We start from the raw sequence: 24,964 nt of genomic DNA, 5'->3' as shown, positions 1-24,964 counted from the left end.
GAGTAAGTGAACGCTTCTCATTCCAAACAAACTCATAATTCCCTAATTTATCGTAATATAATCGTTTGTGTTTGCTTATATGCCCGTCGCCGTGCCAACTCTATTGTGATATGATTCAACTGCATGGTGCAATAGCTGTTAAGAATGACTGATTGCCGACATCAGAGATGTACGCCCAGACAGACCGATTCAAGCAAAAGAAAAGACACAAACCACGAAGAGCGTTCACACGATATAGATACACGACAGAGACCAGTGGTATTGTGCCTACGCCAGGGAAAAAATAACGAATTGAATGCCTTCCTATCTAGAGGTTACAATGTAAATACTCTACTTGTGTGCCTATTACGGTATAAGTGATAGCAAGCAAGCATAACGGAGCATCTTCTGTGCCATATATAACTTAAAAGTCGACATGAATAGGTTTCTCATCACTTTGAAATGCGATTTGCCGATGCATGAACATACGATCAATGATTTCATCACCTTAACGTTATAACATTTAAAAAATGAAACTTGCTATTATTCAACTCTTGAGGTTGATCGTATCCAGTGTCGGCCACCACACCGTGGGAAGTGAGCTATCGCCAGAGGCTTTTGGTCATCTTTGTTACCGAGAAGACGTGATACCGTTAGGCAAGGAACTGTCATCATAAAACTGAAATTCGAACAGATATTTCCTGTCTTTAAAGGGCCCCGAAGTAGGTTGCAATTTCACACACCAAAGGTTCGGTGAGAAATTACATAAAGCCCAGAAGTGTCTACAGTAAGCCAGCCTCAGTGCGGTTTGTTAAGCTTTAAATGTGTTTATTTATGGGTTCGAGTCGAATGTTATGCAAGTTTTGGGGCACAATAATTCTTTTGTTGTTGCAATTCTGTTGTTCTGGGTTTGTGTTTTTATATTTACAGATGCCTCGCAAAGGGTTTGTTCGTTTGTTTGTCTGTCTGCTTGCTTGCTTGCTTGCTTGCGTGTTTGTTTGGTGGTTGGATGGTTGGGGATTGGGTGTTTTGGTGGGTTGTTTCGTCGATTTGTTTGCTTATATTCTGTAAAACGATTTCCTTTAGTTTCGGGGGAATGGCAAAGATTTGGGCTTATTTTCTTTTGTTGCCATACTCGGGTATATTCTAGTTATATCATGACAGCCTGTAAATAATCGAGATGAGTGGGTGAATGAATTTGGTTTTACGCCGCTTTTAGCAATATTCCAGCAATATCACGGCGGGGGACACCAGAAATGGACTCCAAACATTGTACCCATGTTGGAATCGAACCCGGGTCTTCGGTGTGACGAGCGAACGCTTTAAACACTAGGCTATCCTATCGCTCCTTAATCGAGATGAAACCAGACAAACCAATGGTTGATAGTGTGAGCACCGTCATATGTAATAACTGTCAATAAGCGAAGTCACTGGAACTGACATCGCGGACAACTCTGTCGCCATCGCACAAGTATAGTGAGTGAGTGAGTGAGTTTAGTTTTACGCCGCTTTTAGCAATATTCCAGCAATATCACGGCGGGGAACCCCAGAAATGAGCTTCACACGATGTACCCATGTGGGGATTCGAACCCGGGTCTTCGGCGTGACGAGCGAACGCTTTAACCACTAGGCTCTCCCACCGCCCCCGCACAAGTATAGCTTGAAGGGGGCGTGGTTTAATTCCTAATTCCCACAGAAATAGCACAGAATATGTCTAAGATTCTTCGTAACCCTACCCGAACAGTATATTAGTTAGATGTAGACACCCAGTTTCATTTGAAAATAAAGCCAAACTGTGAGGAGGCGTGTCGACATCACGTTTGTGAAGCCCGCGAGACGGCCTTGAGAAACCGATCGGGATCCATACTGGGGTGACCTACCTTAGGACTAAACTCCCAATAAACTGAGCATTGAAGGTAAGGAACACACCTCTACTAGCCATCTGCTCGGTGAGAGATCTGATGGAGCAAGCCGGTGGTTAATAGCATGAGCAACGTCCCACATAGTAGGGGTACCATGACCCACAATAAGACCTCACGTCATTGGTGCTACATTAATTTTGGTGACTTTGGCATTTCCACCTGATTGGGGGACCCGTGATCAAATCAGGACGGTGCAGTGTGGTACCGTCATACTTATAATTAATAGAACATTTGTTAGCAAAACTCTGCTATAAAATCCCTCTGACATTTGTGCTTACATCCCTTTTCATTAATTTTATTTGTACCGTATAGTGTGGAACACACATGCACTTATCATTATGCATACTCTCATCTTTCCGCATTGTCGCTTCAAGGCATGTCCTTTGATTATAATCCTACTGTGTATCCTTGAGCTCTTGTTCACGAATATACCACAGACTGCATGCACTTTATCATGCATGAAACATGCATCACTACCTTCGCCTGGACGTCTGGTGAGTTGCCATTGTTACAACTTTATCTGTTCTCCTTCAAAAAAGGTTTTAAACACATTGAAACTCGTGAATAGGGGAGATCAAACTTGTCGACATTCTTCCCCCAGTTGCCAGGACCCCTAATGCAGATCCGATCAGGTATTCCTCCACGTCACAGTGTTTGTCTCAAGTGACGGCAGGCAGGTTCGGGGTGAAGCTCTAATTGGAAATATCAAGTTTAACAAACAAAGACCCTTTTTACTTCTTCGCCTACTCGGAATAGTTCTATGCGTTGCTCTGAAGATGCTTCTGGAAACCACTGCCCTGGCTGTAACTCTTGCAGATAATGTTTCTCTGGATTCTCGGCACATTCTATGCATGGTTCAGAAGGAGTGGCGACAAAATAGCGCCCTGGTTGTCACTGTTGCAGATAGTGTTTTATTTATTTGACAACAAGGTAGAGGTGTTGTGCTCCTCTGTCGTAAAACTGCCAGGGAATGGTGCGTGAACACTATTATTTTATCATCTACCCTGATGAATATATGTCGAGTTTTCTGTGTTGTATTCGTCAGGTAAGGTAATAGTTGTTGGATGGTTTCTGTGTTGTATTTGTCAAGGTATTGGTCGGGCGATGGTTTCTTTGTTTTATTTGTCAAGTAAGGTAATAGTCGGGCGATGGTTTCTTTGTTCTATTTGTGAATTAAGGTATTGGTCGGTCGATGGTGTCTATGTTGTATTTGTCAAGTAAAGTAATAGTCGGTATATTATTTCTGTGTTTTATTCGTCAAGTAAGGTACTGGTAGGTCGATAATTTCTGTTCTATTTGTGCATTAAGGTATGTGTCGGTCGATGGTTTCTATGTTGTATTTGTCAAGTAAGATATTGGTCGGTCGATGGTTTCTATGTTCTATTTGTCTAGTAAGATATTGGTCGGTCGATGATTTCTATGTTGTATTCGTCAGTCGATCATTTCTGTGTTTTAATGGTCAAGTAAGGTATTGGTCGAACGATGACCAGCTTCAATCTGGGATTGTCCTAGACTGACACAATGTCATATTAGTGAGCCTCTATTCAAAGCGTGTTGAACTAAAATCACTTACTCACTGTAATTACCACAATGAAACAACTCGCCAACAGCAGGACAAGATATTCAGTTGAGACAAATATTGCCCAGGGGTCCAACGTGCCACAATGTTCAGATTAGGGCAAGGGCGGCCATGTGGTCCGGCATGAGGTAGTAAATGACACGATTTTCTCCTCATGATTATATTTAATGATATTACTAAACAAGCTATATCTCAATACCGTTGTGTACTAAAGGGACAGGACTGCCTTCGTGGTGTAGTGGTTAGAGCGTCCGCCCCGAGTGCGGAAGGTCGCGGGCTCGATCCCCGACCGCGTCATACCAAAAGACCTTAAAATATGGTACTTGTTGGTCCCTGCCTGGCGCTCGGCACTAATGGGTACAACAAGAACTGATCGGCACGGAATCAGTATAATGTGTCTGAGTGGGGTATTCATGCTTCACTGCGGCGTGGTATCTCAGTGGTCTAGCACTATAAAACCAGCTTCAGTCTGGGCTAGTACAAGCAGCCGCACATAAACATGCACACACATGCACGTCGTCATAGGAGCGAAATATTCTCAAGCACGACAATAAACCCACTTTCACCTCACCTCACCTCACCTCACTAAAGGGACATATCTATGTTGTTATGATTGATGGACAATAAAGAGTAAGCGTTTAGTGTCACAATGGCTGGTCCAAGTTTGTTGCAGGTTTACCCGTATATTAACCTGTCTACAAAAACAGGAGATAAATCATGTAATAATCCACTTTATTATCTCCTTTAGATATCATAGATCAAAAATAGAATAAACACATGGCATATGAATTTGTGTTCTGTCAATATCCTGACAAACGAGACGTCACCTTTCTTTGGTTGGATTCAATTCATTCGCAGGATCCGTATGTCCCTGAGGCTCATGTATTCCGTATCCAGGTGAAACATTGCTTCGTACGTTTTACTGGTAAGAATGCATTACAATATTGAAGGGTAGTTCCGTACTACATACGGATTTACCACAATATATATGGTGCGGTGGGGTAGCCTAGTGGTTAAAGCGTTCGCTCGTTACACCGAAAACCCGAGTTCGATTCCCCACATGGGTACAATGTGTGAAGCCCATTTCTGGGGTCCCCAGCCGTGATATTGCTGGAATATTGCTAAAATCGGCGTAAAACCGATCACTCACAATATATATATATATATATATATGGTACGCTCCATGGAATAAGATACGTGGATAACATATATATGCGTGCCTTTTTCTCCAGGATGTACTTTACTCTTCAGGAGATTGTTCTCCACACATGTTGGAGAAAAAGGCCTATATATATATATATATATATATATATAGAGCTCCATGGAGTAAGATACGTGGAAACAATAATGCGTTAAGCATGTACACTACACTGCCTTGTAGAGCACGTGCTAGAGAATCTATAGCTGGGGTCATCGTTTCCAGTTTATAGCCCTTGTAGTTTTAGACGTGTCGATAATGTCGTAACACTGGAAAAACAGGCATGAGGGAGTAAAACATCGTTTATTTATAAAACATAAGGATATGACATAAAAAATAGACTAAGTTCAGGTTCTTCCACATAACTCATAAAGGCTGAATATGAAATTTGATAGTGATATATTCAATTATGTTTCCATCAAAATTGTTAGAATTTGCTAAGAATTCTCTTTATTAAAAGTGGAGCCATTATATTGTCATTCAAATAATTCATAGGTTTATCATAAGATTCATCGTGAATTAATGCACCTCTTTAACGTCATGACCAACGACCACACTCCGTGCAAGTGTTGGGTAACAGATTTCACTGGGTGTACCCTTCCTACTAAATCCACGAATACATACAAAGATCACATGATTGACCTCTAAATCCCAACTTTAACGGCAGCCGTCAGATCCGGTAAGAGCACAATACGTTTTTTTGTTAAAACAGCCCAAAAACATCCACAGATTTACGAGTCTGATACACCCGTCACTAAACCTCAAAATAATGAATTACCAGATAAACATCAATTAAGTCTCCAGGCGATTCTATCTGCCGTAACATCTTCTACATACATCTTCATCTTTTGTGGAAGCATGAAAGCTGCTGAAAATAATATCATAAGAATCATAACAGAATGATAATATATTCTGACGTGAGCGTCTGGCCATGGTTTTATAGAAACCTCAGGTAACCAGTGAAGAGAATATTTTTCTTTAAAAAAGACGTGATGAATTTATTAAAAAGCTCATGTTGACGGCAGTAAGTAATTTTGATGGATAATACATGTATTCTGAAACGTCGAATGAATAATTAAATTTGAAGAATTTTGGTAAGTAAAAGATCGTATATATGTTTCTTGAATATGAGGTCTGTAGGAATTTGATGGTCATATGCATGTTGACTTAAGTCGTCGTATGCCAACAACGTGGATCGCTGTTAATGTCGGGTTTGTCAAGAGTGAATTTAGTTTTAACCGCTTTCAGAAATATTCCAGTAAAATCACAGCGGGGGGCACCAGAAATGGGCGCCGCACATTGTACTTATGTGGGATTCGAACCCGGGTCTTTGGCGTGACGAGCGAACGCTTTAACTACTAGGCTATCCCACCGCCCCAAAAATAGAGGTAAATATGATACATGTTATATTCAGTCTGAGGAGTTGTCTTTTGAACTACGAAATTACAAAATTTACCACACAGTCGCGAGATGAAATAAAACTTTCGACACGATTATGACCCATGGTTTCGCAAACACCTTGTGTCATCACTAATTTTCATCACCCTTTCATATACTATGTATCAGCTGTCTCGGTGGATGGTTCCCCTGGGGTTGACATTTTGCACTGACAGACGAAATATCTTTTGTTAATGTATATTATGTTATATAAAGCGATCATGTGAACACAATAAAATTGTAAAATGTAGCATTCGTCCAAAGGGGCTACGAGAGACAAGAATGACCATTTACATTAATGCACTGTGGTATAACTACTACTTAAAAATATGAAATAACAAACATTAAATATAATTAAATAAAACAACATAGGAAAATAAGGCAGTGCAGCTATATGTAAACAGTCACTGAAAATACCTAATATTTCGGTCCTTTATAGATTGAACAAAATAATTCTAAGGGGTTTACACGTTTGTTACCCAGTTTGAATGTATATTGGTCAGTGGTCAACATAGTACTGAAGAAAGAAAGAGACTGATCTGAAAAACGTACTGCAACCTCAGTGGTGTCGAGTCATTGTCACAGAACTCACATTTGCTATTGTGGTCATGTTTCAGGACATATTTACCACATCTTAAGTCACGTGCAGAGCACAGTAACACCACCGTTTACGTTCTACTTCATAGTCTATGATTTTAAGGTACGTACAGACACTGGCTTTGTGTCAAGTTGCAAGCCACATCTGGAAGGGATTTATATTGCGAAAGTAGGAAAGATCATTTGAAACATCTTACGTTTAGCAGGGTTTGTTTTGAGGATTTGGGGTGTGTATATATATATATATTTTTTTTTTTTATTATTTTTTTTTTGGGGTTGTTGTTGTTTGTGTTGTATTGTGTTTTGTTTTGTTGTGTTGTTTGTTTGTCGGTCGGTCGGTCGGTCGGTTGGTCGGTCGGTTTTATTTTGTGGGGTATACGTTTTTTTTAACAAAACTGGTCTTCAGTCGCCATATATTTTCGGCTCGTGGGCTAGACAGATCCGTTTCTGGTCCGATGTGAACAAGTGACGTCATATCTGGAACAACATTATTGCAGCAAATGCGTCCATGGTATTTAACACAATGAAACGGAGATCTAATCACCTGATAACTGACGATGTGTGCACTTTTCTTTACTGTGACAGACAAATAAGTACCCAACTCAACAAGTTTCAGGTGAGAAGAGTTCACCTGCAAAATACTGTCTGGTCGGAATTACGCCTAAATTACTCAGGTACTGTGGACACTATGTCGTTCTGGTTGTGGTTATACGTACAGCAACGTCTAGGCTGACAGGATGATACAAAATAGTTCATCTCATTTTGAAACACAATGTTAGTCAAGACAGACTACATGTCATGGCTACCTATCACTGATGTCATCTGCATTCTGTAAGCCCAAATATATCTCAAGTAGGTATCATTTATGAACACAGCACATCATACACAATAGATGTGATTGTTCCCTGCAGGCTGGGGGGACATCTTGCCGAGCACCTGTCTGAGACTGTTACAGCTAGCAAGGGATGTCGCCTACATGATAATCCCCTCTCTTGTTAAACGGTAGGTCGAGTAACGTTACACAAAGCGTAGTGACGTAAAATACATCAGTGTGAAGGTCACTAGTTGAGCTTATGGCGCTGTCGAGTACTGAAGCATGTTAGTGCCACAGTGTAAAAAAATATCAAAACGTAGGAGATACTTTCATCTACGAAGATGATACTTCTACCTCCATATATGATATACTGATATTTGAAACTTGACACCCATTTTATTGGTCGTAATTGTAAGCGGGGTAATTCGGGTTAGTTTCTCATTGTGGGCTGTTTGAACATGGTATTGGCGACAGATGTGAAACAATTTGGTCATAAAGCGTGGAACACAATAATCACGTGAAGTGAGTCACGTGATCACCTCAACAATCACACGTGCATATGAATGCGAGCTAACAGACATTGCATTCACGCCCCCACCCCCCAAAAATGTGAGCGTGTCTTGGGTAATCTTAATGCTGGACAATTACATCCTTTGCAGCAGTCGCAGGAGCTCTCGGCGGTTGCCGTTTGACATGATAAATAATACACTGTGGAACAGTCGGGCACCTTTGCAGATCATCATGACCTTGGGCGCTGCCTGTGACGTCACACTAAGATGACGTACAAATGAGGTGCGTCATCTCAGCAACAGATTTGTGATTGCAACCTTCATTAGCAGACAGTTGTTCAGAGGACGACCGTCAACACAGACCACCAGGAATTGAATGCAGACCTCAGGTATCCGAGCTCGCAGACCATACACAGGGCCAGTCATGAGACAATTTCATTGTGCGCAACGTTTACGATGTAACCCATGCTTGTCGTAAGAGGCGACTAACGAGATCGGGTGGTCAGGCTCGCTGACTTGGTTGACACATGTCATCGGTTCCCAATTGAGCAGATCGATGCTCATGCTGTTGATCACTGGATTGTCTGGTCCAGACTCGATTATTTACAGACCGCCGCCATATAGGTGGAATCTTGCTGAGTGCGGCGTAAAACTAAGTCACTCACTCACTCATTTGGCCTTTCTGTACTTTCACAACTCATAAGGGTAATTATTTCAAACTGTCAAACTATCAGGGTAAAAAACAAAAACAATAATCTCGAATAAATGTATCGTTTAGATCATATGTAAATCGATGCTCATGATATCAATCACAGGATCATCTGATCTAGAACCGATTATTTCAGACAGATGTCATACACGTGAAATCGTGCTGAGTGCGGCATTTAACGACAATGTTGAACTCCAGTAGAAAACTATGCGCAATGCAATGATTTTAAGAGCGTTTAAACCAGTTTCTAAAACCACAACCCCCCTTGCCATAAAGCGTACATATAATGATTGAGAGCACCTAGGGTATTTAATCCGGTGGTATACGTTCATCTATTCATTTTCAGCTTAACAGCAGTAAAAGCAAGTATCAAATCGCGACGTAAAGCTTTTTCAATGTGACCGCCATGACGGACGTATCGACTCTAGTATCAAGATGATGTAGATAAATTCAGATGTCAACATTTATGAGAACATTCCTGCTACGTTTCATCTTTGATAGTGGGATAATTAAGTTCAAGTACTAAATCGAGAACAACGTAAAAAGATTGTTTTCCAAACACATACTGTAACGTTTCGTCATAACTCGTTACAATATTGGACTGTACACAGATAAAGACGCGAGCGTATCGCATTTTGCTGCCTCGGCGTCTCGTTATAAGTAACCCATGCTTGTCGTAAGAGGCGACTAACAGGATCTGGTGGTCAGGCTCGCTGACTTGGTTGACACATTTCATCGGTTCCCAATTGCGCGGATCGAGGGCTCATGCTATTGATCACTGGATTGTCTGGTCCAGACTCGATTATTTACAGACCGCTGCCATATAGTTGAAAGATTGCTGAGTGCGGCGTAAAACTAAACTCACTCACTCACCTCGTTATAAGGTTAACACGTGCATTGTTCTGACACCACTGGTGATCAGTATTCAATTCCTTTATTACCTTTGTCTGTACTGACAATTGGTATGTCAAGTAGCGGTATTGGTACAGGTTTTGTTTTTTTAAAGATGGTGACAATGGAATTATAGTGAGCACTCAGCAATATTCCACCTATATGGCTGCGGTCTGTAAATAATCGAGTCTGGACCAGAAGTCTGGACCAGACAATCCAGTGATCAACAACATGAGCATCGATCTACGCAATTGGGAACCGATGACATGTGTCAACCAAGTTAACAAGACTGACCACCCGATCCCGTCAGTCGCCTCTTATGACAAGCATGGGTTACTGAAGATCAATATTCTAACCCGGATCTTCACGGGTACAATGGAATTACAAAGGAGAATGTACAATTAAGTACTAATTAACTCATTTCTTGATATACTATCCTTATATAAATATTTGCCTAAGTTACATAATTCTCTAGCATTGTTAATACTAAGAGGTTGAATAAGCTTAAATACTGATGGACATTTGTAATAATGTGGTTTGATATACATTATTCAATAATTATAATATGATGGACATTTCAATATAAAATGCAATTAGTCATCTTCAATATCATCTTTAACACATTAAACATTTACGATTAGCAAGATTTATGTTTTGGTATCTACCAGTTTCTACCGTTAAGATGTGGGAGCTGAGTGTGAATTTAGATAAATACTTCTTATAGAGATATGGAATCGTCAATAATATTGAATCGAACATTGATTGATAACATTTTATAAATCATAAATTTCGACAACTGACTAAAAATAAAGTGTATAGCCTGATCATTAATCCTTTGTTAAATAACTGATAAATAATATCTTCATAACTTCTGCCTTAACCATATTTTACTGAAACCAATGCTTGACAAAATACATTTCACTTGATATGCCCAATTCTTAACACCACGAGTCTCCACCTCCTCATACAAATATTCATAACAACCCCGTCAAATACTATTATCGGACACAAGAAGCTTACACCAATATTTCATCATATTATATTTCCTCTTACATAAAAGCGGATAACCACCTAACTCTGCGTAAAACATCGAATTACATGTTGATTTCTTAACCCCTAACAACCTTTTACAAAATCCAAATGTAACCTTTTAACATTTAATCCCTTATTATAGCTCCATAACGCGAACCTGAGACTGATTGTCGGAATGTATTTTGTTACAAGACACCTCGTTATTAGATTAACACGTACATTGATCTAACTATTGGCTTTATCTGCTATCCAGGTAGTTATAGTTCTGGAAATTTGTCTATGCAAAGAAATACATATTGAATTGAAACGAAATAGTAACAATCAAGGGATTATACCACTGGTGAACGGTATAACGAGGACGTAGGGTCAGTGGTCAGTGATGATACCTCCATATGAGGTTAAGTGGATGTACACACAGCATGTGTGGGTCGGGGTTCTGTCGGTAATTGTAGTTCTCTCTCAGAGCGAGCACAATGATGATGATGATGATGGTGATGATGATGATGATGGTACTGAGAATGATGCTGATGTCAATGATGATGTTAGCGGTGTGTCACGGAGCAATTCGTCGTTGCTATGCGAGTGATGGAGAATTGATCTGTTTTGGGGCAAAGAGTCAGGACTTGGTGGATGACGTCAGTCACCCGGATATTGTGCGGGTGACTGCACAATACTGGCACCAGCCATTCGTCGTAGATCAGAAGTCATTTCCCAATTTGCGTGCAATTTTCCTGGAATCTAGTGCCGTTCAATGTCACGAAATAATCCGTCCCAGTTTCATGAATGTGTTTATCAACCGTATACGCTGCCCCATGGTAAGTACCGTATCACTGCGTCATTAGCACAGAAACACCACGTAGCTAAAGAAAACCACGTTAATGCTTTAACGATGAAAGTGATCATGAGATTTCCCTATCAATGGAACCGATCCCTATTGAAAAGATAATATTAATAATCTTTTCTTTATTAAATCTTTTCTTCCAGAAAACCACTTCTACCAGATCGACGTTATCTCCATCGATGACGTCAACAACAACGATTCTCAAGACCACTTCTACCAGATCATCAATGTCACAATCAACAGATCTGACTACATCATCAGGTATGTAAGTGTAAATAGGTCTAACGTTGCGAGTAACGCCAATCATTATAAGGCTTCTTAAATATCACGTCATGATGAATTTTCCTTTGTCAAATATTTCTTATATACATTAGGTAGTTCCACTACATCGACGGAAGAAAGCAGAACGATGGCAACTACAGAAACTGCTACTACTTCCACTACCGACAACGGGACAGAGGAGGCCACGGCTATAATATCCACACTTGGAAGTAAGTTACTTTATATTTTTAAAAGATGTCTACAGAATTTATTTACAATAATAGGAATAATCTTCTTCATACAGCACCAAGTTTGATTATGTATAACGTCGGATTAACTCTTACTACTAGTTTTGTGTTTCTGATGACAGTGATAACTTTAATGGCACACATTTTCGACAATATTGTGGCCTTCCTATTGTTGCAATAAAAGACTTATTATCCCTTACGACTTGCCTGAAATCGATAATTGAAACTTCGAGGCGAACAGCTTCCAAAGAGAGAACACTTGCCATATATGGAATGTAAAAAATTGCCCTGTACATCGATAATTGTCGCAGTAAAATATGTAACGAGTGTAGCGGTAGAATTTTCTACAAAAACCCCCATTTCTTCACCGATTTCGTTCAAATTTGGAATATATGCTAATGATAACATATAAAACCAATATGCGACTGCAAAAGTCTAGATATTTATTTTTAACAGAGATTCGAACCCCTGTGTATGAAACTCCCAAAAATGTCAGCACAGGGCTGGTTAGATGTAAAACTTGCCAACCCTGATCAAAACTTGCCTGCCCACAAAAAATTCTATTATATACATGTCTACATTTTAACCCGACCGTCGCGCAGGTGAATTTGAGAGGCGGGTATGATTTCTCCAAATCGCACATTGGTACCAGTTTATTTTTCAGTGTTAGCATGTTGTGTCTAAGATATGTAGTAGTGAATGTGTTCTTGTTTAGATCTCGAGTACAGTTGTGCCAAGTGAAATTACTGTGAATATCGGGAATGTTGGTTTATGGCTGTTTTCAGCTGACAACTTGATAAAAGGGATATGTTGTTGATTTTAATTCTGAATTACTTAACAGGTGTGCATGATCAATTGCGCAAATATGTAACTTATTTCATAGGTAGTCAGGTGTAACTTGCATTAGAATATATGATGATCATGCATTTGGTATCTCAATGTTGATTAACATGTTAATTGGTTGAAATTGGACTCTTGGTATACAGATATTAAACACATTTCAGGTTCGTGAGTGGTTCAAGGCGTGTGATGACCCAGGGATATCAGCTATTGACAGATGCAGGATGATACATATGGGTAGATAGGTGAGTTGATTTAGAATTTCCTCTGTGGACTACAGATCATTGGAATATGAACAACATCCATAATGAAAGCTACGGCTGATTAAACGCTAACTCTCTTAACTTCATGAAATTGCTATATTTCTTATTGTTACAGGTTCAAGAAATTCCTTCTGTCACTGGCTGATTTGTCCACTTCCCTCCAGTGGGTTTTACATGTCAACACGTCCAAAATTTGTGGGGAGAGCATTGTAAGACAAGATCCAACCAGGTAAGTCCCACACCGCACTAGGAAGGCTGGTGTTGTGTTTGACATTTAAAAGTTATATATGTTTAACTAATGGCATTTTCTAACAAACACTGGCTGACAGTTTTGTTTACCATTACTTTTACTATTAATAGCATTATTAAATATGTAGAATCTAGCAGTGTGGTAGCTTATTGTTTAGATGACTAACTGATCAGTGTGCCATGGTTTACAGTGTGATTCCACAGGTTTAACTATTTGATCATCTGAATTTTCAACTGATTGCTATCTTGCAGAGGTCTTGGTGTGATATTTTCAAGTATAATAATGTTGGTCCTCTCCTTCCACAAAGTTAAGCCCCCTCACTCACTCACACACACACTGACACACACACACACATTGCATTCCACTAAAAGTGTTCTTCAATCCTATTACAGGACCACTTGTTTCATGCCCCCAGTAGGCTCATCGCAAGCGAGGAAACCGTGAAGGTTATGTCAAGTCTGCATGAACCTGGTCTTGAGCTGCCACAAAGTCAAGGAAAGCAAGATGAAGCTGACTAATAAGAGCTGGTCTTTCTGTTGCCCACTGTGATGAACAGATGTCCAAGTGTTGAATCTGCTATGTTTTTACATATGCACTTTCATAATGTGTAAATATGGGAATTGTAAAGTTGGACATGATGTGATGTTGTGTCTTACGTAAACAGAAAATAAGACATTTTTATCTACTGATTATCATTGGACAAAGAAAGTCATATTCAGATTTGTCAATGAATAAAACACTTGACTTCATATATGGCTGTAAATATATCTTTATTACAAGTTAACATGGTTGATAAAACAACATTAAACATATCATTGCAGTTATTTGTTAGTTATCTTTGCCATTATCATATAGCTAACCTGGTTAGCCAAGAATCCTTCCAAAACACAAAGTCACATGAACAAACATTACAAGCATGCACAAGTATTTTCCAACATCAACAAGAATTTACAATCTCTAACACCAGCAAAAGAGATTTGAGGAAATTCTATTACTAAATCTAAACAAATGAACTTCAAATAAGCAAAGGCGGTATGGTTATCGTGGCAATTATAAGTCGGTTTCCAAATTACGTGATTTGGGATCTGACAACTGGCCATGGTCATTCATTCTACCAATGAAAAAAATGTCATGACAGATTATGTTATGAGTTTACCACAACCTGTATTTGGGTGCATGCTCATCATGGAGCAGACTTGTATTGCTCCATACCCTAAAATGTTGTAACTATACTGCAAACCTTGCACTTGACAACACCAGTCTGTTTGTGTACTTTTAGCAACATGTTCCTTCAGCGTTTGGTTGATAAGGAAAAACGTCCCAGACAATTCACATGAGAATTTGACATCTTTAGTGTGGCTCCTCACTTGCAGGTTCAAGGAGCCTTAGGTCTTGACAATCTTCCCTCAGGTCCCACACTGTAAAGATGGTTTTGTGCTCAGTCTCTGCTGCAACAAACAATGTCTCATCTATCCTGGAAGATTGATCGGTGTCTCATCTAAGTGAGACACATCCAGGAAACTTGTGTCATCTTGTTGCTCAAGTCTTGAACACTTCTGCAGACTGTGACCTGTAAGTGTCAAACCAAGAGAATAACATTATGAAATAAATTCAGAAAAATATTATTCAAAACTAATTATTATGAGTTATATTTTAAACATGGAATGAAAAGGGATGTGTGTGTCATGTTTGTCACATATCTTTACAATCTAATTTATCCGAAAAACAAAGAGAACTGAAACTGAAGGGCAATAATCTACCTCTTTCTGTGAAAATCACAGCTGGTGACTCTGGCACATTGGAAGACTTTGGTATTGGTCAGACTCCATGTATAATCTCTGTCGACGGAGTTTCGGCAACAGTAGGGAGGTCACACTGTCAGACATCTCGCCCACCAGATCCCAGCACACTCGGCGACTGTGTATTTCAAAACAAACATGATGGTCTGGTAAGTGTATCTGTTACACAAAGTAATATAGGTTCAATCACAACTAGACACGAATAAAATGCATACTGTTCGCACTCACTTCCAGTTTTAAAATGAATACGTTACAAGTATGGGACAAAATACAACTGCGGTCTCTCCGACGTAGCCAGTCAATGAAAATATTGCTCAAGTCGTCATCGTCCGTAGTAACCCCGAATACCATATTCACACTGAGTCTCACTTTACTCCTCACTGAATCCCTCACGATAAATTTTCAAAAGCCATATAAGAATTCATTCAAAGCGAAGGAGGTTGGTAGCCTCATTCCGCCGACCTCAACTTGAAATCCGTTCGACTTCCATACAAAAACGCAGATAACGGACACAAAATACATTTTTACGAAGATGAAGTATTGCTATCAAAGGGGATGATAACATGCGTTCAATGCACACTACCTTCTAAATCAGAATTACAGTATGTGGAGCTAAGCGTTGATTGAAACACTTACCCTTTCTCTTCTCCTCTGTCGGCAGCCATTTTTCGCTCGCTGTGACGACAGGAAGTGTTGGCGTTGTTCGGCGAAACGCGGAAATTATCGGAGATGACCGAAAGTTTTCGGCTGCCGATGCTTTAGGTTCCAATAGCGGCTGTATAGTGCCTGATGCCAACCGCTTTTACAGCGATAGTTGCTGCATTCACAACACATTTAATGCTATTCCTTCGCATGTGGTAGCTAAACACACATTATAGTTTACTTTACATCCAATAATGCTTCTTTTTAGTCAAATAGATAGGAGGGCCTGATTTGGGAATCTGGCAGTCCGTGTTGAAAATAACCCGTCCCGGGCGGTCGGGCACGCAGGTATTTCGAACGCTTGTATTATGCGACATGCGAGACGGGGCCCAGCTTATCACAAGTCGTGCGGAGGATATTCGCAAAGAGCGCTCCAAGGGACATAACTCTATGGGGTTCGCTTGAAATAATGTTCGGCCGGTAGAGGGCGCGAGAGTCGATTTAATGCAACGTTGCATTAATTCATTCGAACTTTTAATTTAATATTTCAATCTAAATACGTAATATTTTGGGAATAAATTATATGGTAGCTTCCCTGAGGGCTGATAGTATTGTGGTGTGGTGTGATATAGTGCCTTTAAGCATACACATTTTCAGACTACGAATAAACCTTTTTTAATTATGTATTTCATGAACTATTCACGAACTGCAGCCTCTTGTGATCAATAATAAACATGAATCAAATAGTGATTCTATAATCTTTCAAATAGGGGTCTACAAACACTGTAAAAAGTTAGCTGATTAATACATATGTCTATACATTTTGTGTTTATTAATTTAAAGCGTTTCTGCGTTCATCATGCGATGCTCCTTGTTTTCGTATAAAATCTATTAAATATAAAAAAAATGTGTTGTGCGGGGACACACGCACACACGCGCGCGCTTACACACACACACACGCGCGCGCACACACACACACACACACACACTGTTACTATGATCACAGCTACCAGAAACACTGCAAACTTACGGTTTAAAATACAGCCACGATACCCGTTTAAATCACATGTAAATGGCCTTCGAATAAGAATATCTTCTTTGTTTCATTGTAAATATAAATAAATAGTTCTTATAATGCATCACTTATATTATAATTGAAACTACTGCCACAGAACACTAAAGTACAGTCGGAAATAGAAGAAAAAACTGTTTTTAGGCTGTTACTCTGTATCCCTAATATTTACACAATTGCAAATAGCATATGTCAAAATAACCCACATCGGACTAACTGGGCGTTCAGTGGGATGCGTAATAGGATATCCAGAAAAGCAAGTTTACTCGTAAAATCGCGCAAAACTTAGATCAGACTATAGATGGCAATTTGGTCGCTCAGCTAGGTATGACGACGGACCGTCGACTCACCTGGCATGAAATGCATGTGCTGCCTACAGGCACAAGGGGTCATCTCGAAGATATTTTATGCTTTTTCTTGTGCGCTGAATATGTCTCATCTATTGATTAACATCTTACGTGTTTTCTTTCATAAAGTTTATGTTGAGATAATTATGTAAAAGAGTATGATACCCATAGAAAAGCTAAAAGCATCCATCGTATTAAATGTCTCCAAATATATAGGTTGCATGACCACCGAAGACAGACAGGACTGGATATTATTTGTAAATTGTTATGACATGCCGTTAACTTCCCAAGTTTAATTCCCCAAAAGGATTATCATTCTTATCTTAGCTGATATATCTATCCCCCAGCTCGACCCCAACCACCATAAACGACACCCGTCCTGGTTTTGCTTTTGAGACGACCCTTCCTACCTGTTTGTTTTTATAGTGATAGTGAGACTCCATGGAAGCTACATCCCAAATATAACATATGTTACATCCTTAATACTTTCAGTATTAAAGATAGTCAGCTATCGTTTATAATGAAGGTAGGTCTAATTTCAAAATGAGTATTGATCTTTGTATGCAATATCATCGCACTCTAATTTGCATAAAGCCATGGTCTGTTCCAAATAAGTCGCTTTGGACAGAAAAAACCCGCATTGCTCATTTCTGCACTAATCTCTCCTCAGTAAAGTCCTTTTTACACGTTTCCTATCTCCCTACCACTGAGATTGTATTTAGGCCGAACTCAGTTTAACAGATATTTCACATTTTCACATATTAACTACATAAATTGTAGATATAAATGTGAAAAACAACAGTTTTTTTCCTATTTCCGACAGTACTTTAGTAATGGACAGTCTCTGTTTCCGTTCCTTTTACCTCTGTCGACAGCTAGGTCAGTAGTGGCCATGGCAATGGCCTCCAACAATGACAGATAACAATGCCATTTGACGCTGAGTAATCCTGATTACCTCAATCGATGACCAATCAATACATCAATTCATAGTTTCTGATCACGTTCATGCAAGGAGCAGATATTACCATGAAATGGAGTCAAGGGAGACAGTACTGATGGTTGGTGGAGATGAAGAAATATTATCTGAGAGCTACTGAGTTCAGAGAGAGAGATGGAGAGAGTGAAGAGAGATAGAGAGATAGATAGATAGATAGATAGATAGATAGAGAGGGAGAGAGAGAGAGAGACTAGTGGTTAAAGCGTTCGCTCGTCACGCCGAAGGCCCGGGTTCGATTCCCCACATGGGTACAATGTGTGAAGCCCATTTCTGGTGTCCCCTGCCGTCATATTGCTGGGAAATTCCTAACAGCGGCGTAAAACTAAACTCACTTTAAATAATCGGAATATACGAGTGATCACGAATGTTAATGAAGATAATTGTAGATTAGTCATACGCCTTGTCATCACTGATCTCCGTATAGGATGCACGTCCAAGGAGTATCATCGAAGGAATATTCGAGTTATGTATGGTTTGTCTTCATCTTCCCGTAGAAAGGGAGTTAACTGACTAAATAAGTAAACTGAACTGTTGTCGACCCCTTGGCCCCGGTATGATTGTATTCTTTCGTTACAAATGAAACTTGTTTTCCGGCAAAGAAATGAAGCCAGATAGTCTAGAATAGACGATATCTGATTGGCTCAAGACCTCAAGTCCTTCCGATAGGAAGCTCCAGGTATACTTTACTTGATGTCGAGATCTTCGTATAAGAGCGGAGGGAAGATGTGCTTTTAATGAGTTTGTGGTATTAATCCTGTGCAATACCTCTCTGAATAACTTTTCTTTCGGAGGTCACGTTAGGGGAAGTTTCTAATACGCCAATCTTTGTCACATCCAGAAGCAGAATCTCATCTGTGTGTAATATCTGATCTTAATGATATTGCCATCCGTCTGGGTATGTGTCTTTGAGGTTTGTCTTGTTCAAATACTATCCTGATATAATGTCAATATTACGTTTCTTAAATATATTTTTCAAAATACAATGATACAAATATTAGTTAAATTTACGCCTTAAGCTAGGATTATCATCAAAAATAGGAAATAGTATGTAGCTCTAATTTTGATAAAAATGGCGAATTTGTAGCAGATCAGCATTTGTTTAGAAACCAATGCAGTACATACAGACCGAACCCTTGAAGATCCGGGTTAGAATTGGTCTTCAGTAACGTGCTTGTCGTAAGAGGCGACTAATGTGATCGGGTGGACAGGCTTGCTCACTTTGTTGACACATGTCATCGTATCCCAATTGCGTAGATCCAGACAAGCAACAAACAAACAAAACAAATAATCACGTGGTCGTGTGACCACCATAACATGCACTCTAAAACTCAGTCATGAAAATACGAAGGAAATCATAAGATAAGGGTCGAGTGTTATTTCCAAAAACTATACAAGGGAACTCTACCGCCTCAGCAAAACAAAGAGTCAACTCCACTGTATGTCTCATATCCAACAACATATTGGATATGACCGGGTTGTTTGTTCCGTTAGGTAATTGCTCTTTGACACAGGAATTATATGAGCCCTTTTCTTTCCAATACAGACTGAGCAAGGTAAATATTTGTTTATATTCGCGTTGCCCGTAAAACATACCGCCTGCTGGGTAGAACGGGTTTTAGTGGTGGAAATATAATCCTGAACCGGAAAGTTCACAGCCATTCATTTGTATTTATGCATGAAGTTTGCTTTCAACAACAAAACAGCCCCGATAACCCGAACCAATAACCCGATATTAATAAATCACCCGCACCATTCAGAGTCAAGACCGTATCAGAAAAACGACCCTGTCGCAAGAGCGGCCCATTAAAGAAACCTTATATTGGGGAATGTAAAATATTTGAACATGTTAATTGACCTTGTTGGCCAGGGGGCTTACGTAAACTCCTCCAGCATAGCGGACCATGGTGTTTACAACGTCAAAGCCGTCGTCTTTATCAACATCGATAGCTATTGAATAGTCCATATCAAACAACTATCGCATTCGTCACTGCCGGTATTATGGCTCTTAGAGCAGGTGAGATAAAAATCGAACTTGGTGAGAGATTGTTGTGTGGGTCTTGATAAACACCTTGCACGAGAGGACGTCGTGATTTACTGATTTGGGGATAATTTGGTGAGAAAATGAGTGTTTGTTGTTCAGACGCCGCTGTAGAGGTGGAACCGGTTCCTGGTGGCAAGACAGAAGGGAAAATGAAGACATTCACGTCGCATGTGAGTATAGTACTTACGATTTGTGGCGTCTCCCTGTAGTAGGCTTAGAGGCATCTCTGCAAGACATAATATGTGTTAGACATTTAAAAGATTGAACCCATTATCCATCGTGTTAACCTAATTTATAGAAATAGTACAGTGCAAAATATCGCTTCACGCACACCAGTGTATAGTTAACTTCATTCGGACATTGACTAGTGACTTCATTCGAATCTTATTATGAGGTACGGTCGGAATGACGTCATTGTAGATGATAATCAAGTTTGTTGACGTTTCTACTAAGTCGTGAACAGTGCATTTCTTGAATTTCTTAAGAAGTCCTCGGAACGATAAAAACATACTGGGTAATTAAGAAATGATGTGCATCATATCGATTTTCCTATACTCGATTAAGATTTCATTTTATGTTTTACCTATATTCTCGTTCGTGGAATACATGAATTCCGACACGAGTTTCGTAAAACCAGTATGATGCACAATATCTGTAACTTTCATATAGGTGGATATATCTACGCATGCAACAGCTAACATTTTGATCACAAAGAAGGTGAAAAATTTAATTCAACTTACTGTCAAAATCTAAATAAATTTCATATGTTTTTAACAGATCTCAGTGAGACCAACCTTTCTACTGCAAGTTCTCGACACCACTTCCGGGAGCCCAGCAAAATCACTTCCGGTCACTCTGTACGAGCAGACGACAAAGAAGGGTTGGGAGGCAGTGGAAGAAGGGTGAAACGTTTATTCCATCTCATTGCATACTTTCTGCAGCTCAATATGTATGTAACTTCTAATATATCTAATAGTCGACTTACACAAGTCCTGTTGGTAGGAAAAGTTGTTCAGCACTATGTTGCTTGTCATAATAAATAGACGGGAGGATCAAGTTTGGTGACTTGTTTTACAAGGATGCATTGGGTGGGCCCCCTCGGCATGGGACGTTGCTTGTGTTATCATCACTAGTTTGTCTGCCATAGACTCGACTAATTACCGTCGTGATAAGGCTGTAACATTATCGTCGGATCCTACGTTTTCGGACGTCATACGTTTTCGAGCGGCAGGGTTTAATCTCTCTATACCAGTGTGGGTTGCGTTACACTGACATTGACACCCGGATGATGGCTTGTGTTGAAGTTGATGAAGTTGTCTTAATACGTTAGTGAGTGAGTTAAGTTTTACGCCGCAGCAATATTCCACCTATATGGCGGCGGTCTGTAAATAATCGAATCTGGACCAGACAATCCAGTGATCAACAGCATGAGCATCGATCTGCGCAATTGGGAACCGATGACATGTGTCAACCTAGCCAGCGAGCCTGACCACCCGATCCCGTTAGTCGCCTCTTACGACAAGCATGGGTTACTGAAGGTTCATTCTAACCCGGACCTTCATGGGTGTAGGCTTTAGTAAAAAGGAATGCAAATGCAGTAAATCCAAAGCATAAGGATTCAAATTGGACTTCAAAAGGAAAAAAGGCACATCTAATGTATATAACAGACGTATAAATCGTCCCATACATGCACCATTGTATGAACTGGAGCGTGTATGCGTTAACTCGTTAATATGATACAAAAAATGTAGCAGCAGTGAGCAGCAAGATCGGATATTAGACATCGCGTACATTCTTAAATATTACTGGACTCACTATCGGGGAATGCACCATGGGTGTATTCTAACAATGTGGTAAATACACCCATATTTGAGTCAGGCTGTTAAGTGGAGCAAGAATGGTTTTACGGCGGTGATGCATTTGATGCATGTACCATAGGTGTGTTTTGGACCCTACGCTGCAGTTTTTCGGGCATTGTTCGACTTATAAAGTTTTGATGACTATATTGTTTTATTAAATTATTTAGTTTGCAGGTGTATACTTTCTTTTGTCTGTCAGTTCATAGGAATGACACTGATGCCGAACATATAACAACATTGCAGCCAGTGATCGCACTTAACCCTGAAAAGCTGCAGGTCCTAAGGACCCAGAACCACAAAACGTTGTGGGTCCTGATCAGAAAGTGTAGGCCCTATATTTTAATATGGAAATAATACTCTTAGTTATTGGGGATGAAAAAGCTGTCGGTCATAAGGACCTGCAGAAAAAAAAGCTGTGGATCCAGGTGGTTTTCAGTCGGCTTCGGGCCTAAGGACCCACGTTAATTTCGAACGCTGATTGCAGCAATTGAGCCTCAATGGTTCCGATGCTGCAGTTGATGAATGGATCGCGGCTTATACTGACGGTGTGTTTTTTGTATCCAGATGTACCCTGGATGACGGACACATGAAGCTGCTAAAAGGTCGAAGCCTGAACCCTGGGGGTCGCTACAAACTCCATCTCGACACCGGACGCTATTTCTCACAGAAAGGGGACAACCGATGTGTCCTTTCATTGAGGTAAGTTCATGTCATTCATTGGTCCTGGATTAAGTAGCACAGGAACCTACTTTAATATTACGTTTTGTTTTGTTTCTTAATTGTTTAACGCCGTACTCAACAATATTCTAGCTATACGATGACATGTGGCAACAAAGTCAGCGAGCCTGACCACCTGATCCCGTCTCTTACGACAAGCGTGGGTTGCTGAAGACCAATTTTAATCCGGATCTTCGCGGGTTCAGTAGTATTACGGCGGGAGACACCAAAGTGAACCTCATGTTGGGAATCGAATCCTTGCTCCAAGTGACACCTATTATCGCCACCTCATTTCAACGAGACGCCGTTTTAGGGACGATTATGCCTTTGCGGACTAATTTGGTGTTCAATCAGAAGTTCTATAATGGAGGAATAACAAGTGGACCAATACAGTTTGTGTTCATGAATTGCAGAGCCTTTTATACACCCCTCGTATAATATCTTAATTTGTTTCCTGAAACAAGTCGGGAAATATACAGACCAAACAGTTTCACGTTCCTTTCAAATCCTTACCAATACTACCCGTAAAGATCCGGGTTAAAATTGATCTTCAGTAACCAATGATTGTCGTAAGAGGCGACTAAAGGGGTCAGGTGGTCAGGCTCGCTGACTCGGTTGACACATTTCATCATATCCCAATTGGGTAGATCGATATTCATACTATTGGTCACTTGTCCAGACTCGATTATATACAGACGGCCGTCATATAGCATGATTATTACTGACTGCAGTGTTAAACAACAAACAAACAAACAAAGACAATTAAACGTATTAGGACTGGAATTTTCTGGTGCCGTTTTTCAATCAAAAAGTGATATTTATCATTTACAGAATTTCATGATTCTTTCATTTACAGCTGGGCTTGCAGACTCCACCAGACTGCCAGAACCTTCACGTGTCCGTCCATATTGGTCTAAATGGTTACGCCACGTATTTCGGAACGTAGTCAAAGACATGGACATTGCAACTGTTGAATATACCAAGTTCATCATGTAGATGACAGAATGCCCTTGTAAATCCCAACTGCCAAATGTACAGGTTTCAAGGTTCCCTGGAGTGAAACCATGACGTATCCGTCAGTGTCTCAAGAAGATGATTTCGTTAAAAATGTTTTTTTAATAAAACAAATATGTGATATCTAGTTATTTTGAGTGTGTGAATAAGTTACAGATGAATACGTATCTCTTCATTCAATGAATATCACGGAGTAGATTTCACTGATCATAAAAGGGGGAATCAAACCTGGACATTTTCCGTCTATGTATAGAAGGCATCTCGGTACGACGTGCGGACCCTTGTGAGTCGTGCTTGAGCCAACACTTAACTAGCCCATTCCACCGCCCAGTATATTGTGAGATGTGATGATGTCACCAACGATGGACATGCCATTAGTAACGAACAATCGGTGCCTAGTTACAATGTACAAAAGACATCATACGATACAATGCTCGCCTGGTATCTTGTCTCCACAAGTAGAGAGCCGACAGGTAGTGGATGAACATTTTTAGGGCCGGGGGGCGTTTATACAGAATAAATCACGTGTTTTGAAACAGTGACTAAACATAATCTCTTTTCTCCCAAAAAAATCCCAGGCACATGCAGGATATTAATTGTCGGCTCTTATACATACGCACTGTTATCTACATGAAGGTAATAAGGGACTCCCAGTCTGATGCGAAATCCCCTCCCGAAAGGCATGAAAGTGAGTGAGTCTAGTTTTACACCACTTTTAGCAACATCATGGTGGGAGACATCAGAAATGGGCTTCACACATTGTATCCATGTGGGGAATCAAACCCGGGTCTTCGGCGTGACGAGCGAACGCTTTAACCACTAGGCTACACGACCGCCCCAAAGGCATGAAAGAACGAAAAAACCTTGCGCAGTCATTTTGATAAAACTTTGCTTGACCACTAAGACTATCCCAAATCAGGGGAAAATATGTCCGAAATATTTCTCTGCATGTCGTAACAACATGTTCCCTCTCGGACCCAAGTCCTAAAGTTAGAGGTCCGAAGTTAAATTTAGAGTAGCTTCCCTTTATAAAAAGGAAACAACTCCAAAGTTTGCATGCGAACTCACAGCGCCGTACAAATTTGAGAACTAACGATCAATTCCCG

The 24,964-nt window shown here is 40.1% G+C and overlaps 1 protein-coding gene and 1 long non-coding RNA gene across 2 annotated transcripts; one reads left to right on the top strand and one right to left on the bottom strand.

Annotated features, from left to right (window-relative positions):
- Positions 1-11,654: 11,654 nt before the first annotated feature.
- LOC124266894 (cell wall integrity and stress response component 4-like) lies at positions 11,655-23,979 on the top strand. The gene is made up of 6 exons (XM_046701733.1): positions 11,655-11,769; positions 11,883-11,999; positions 20,368-20,438; positions 21,046-21,170; positions 22,692-22,826; positions 23,701-23,979. The coding sequence occupies exons 1-6, from the start codon at positions 11,688-11,690 to the stop codon at positions 23,759-23,761; spliced, it is 591 nt and encodes a 196-aa protein (XP_046557689.1). The 5' UTR covers positions 11,655-11,687; the 3' UTR covers positions 23,762-23,979.
- Positions 14,808-15,949, bottom strand: LOC124266895. The gene is made up of 3 exons (XR_006895890.1): positions 15,806-15,949; positions 15,131-15,287; positions 14,808-14,940 (listed from the first exon to the last, which is right to left on the bottom strand). It is a non-coding gene; the product is annotated as an uncharacterized LOC124266895 (long non-coding RNA).
- Positions 23,980-24,964: the final 985 nt, after the last annotated feature.

The sequence above is a fragment of the Haliotis rubra genome, unplaced genomic scaffold (assembly GCF_003918875.1).
Source record: "Haliotis rubra isolate DU_JTF1 unplaced genomic scaffold, ASM391887v1 Scf1286, whole genome shotgun sequence".
NCBI lineage: Eukaryota > Metazoa > Mollusca > Gastropoda > Lepetellida > Haliotidae > Haliotis > Haliotis rubra.
Note: the sequence above shows the minus strand (reverse complement) of the source record. Positions and strands in the feature narration are given on the sequence as shown.

Coding starts and splice junctions, on each gene's coding strand:
- LOC124266894 (XM_046701733.1), top strand. CDS start 11,688: ATGACGTCAACAACAACGATTCTCAAGACCACTTCTACCAGATCATCA. Junction 11,770..11,882: donor AGATCTGACTACATCATCAG/GTATGTAAGTGT, acceptor TATATACATTAG/GTAGTTCCACTACATCGACG. Junction 12,000..20,367: donor TATAATATCCACACTTGGAA/GTAAGTTACTTT, acceptor TTTGTTGTTCAG/ACGCCGCTGTAGAGGTGGAA.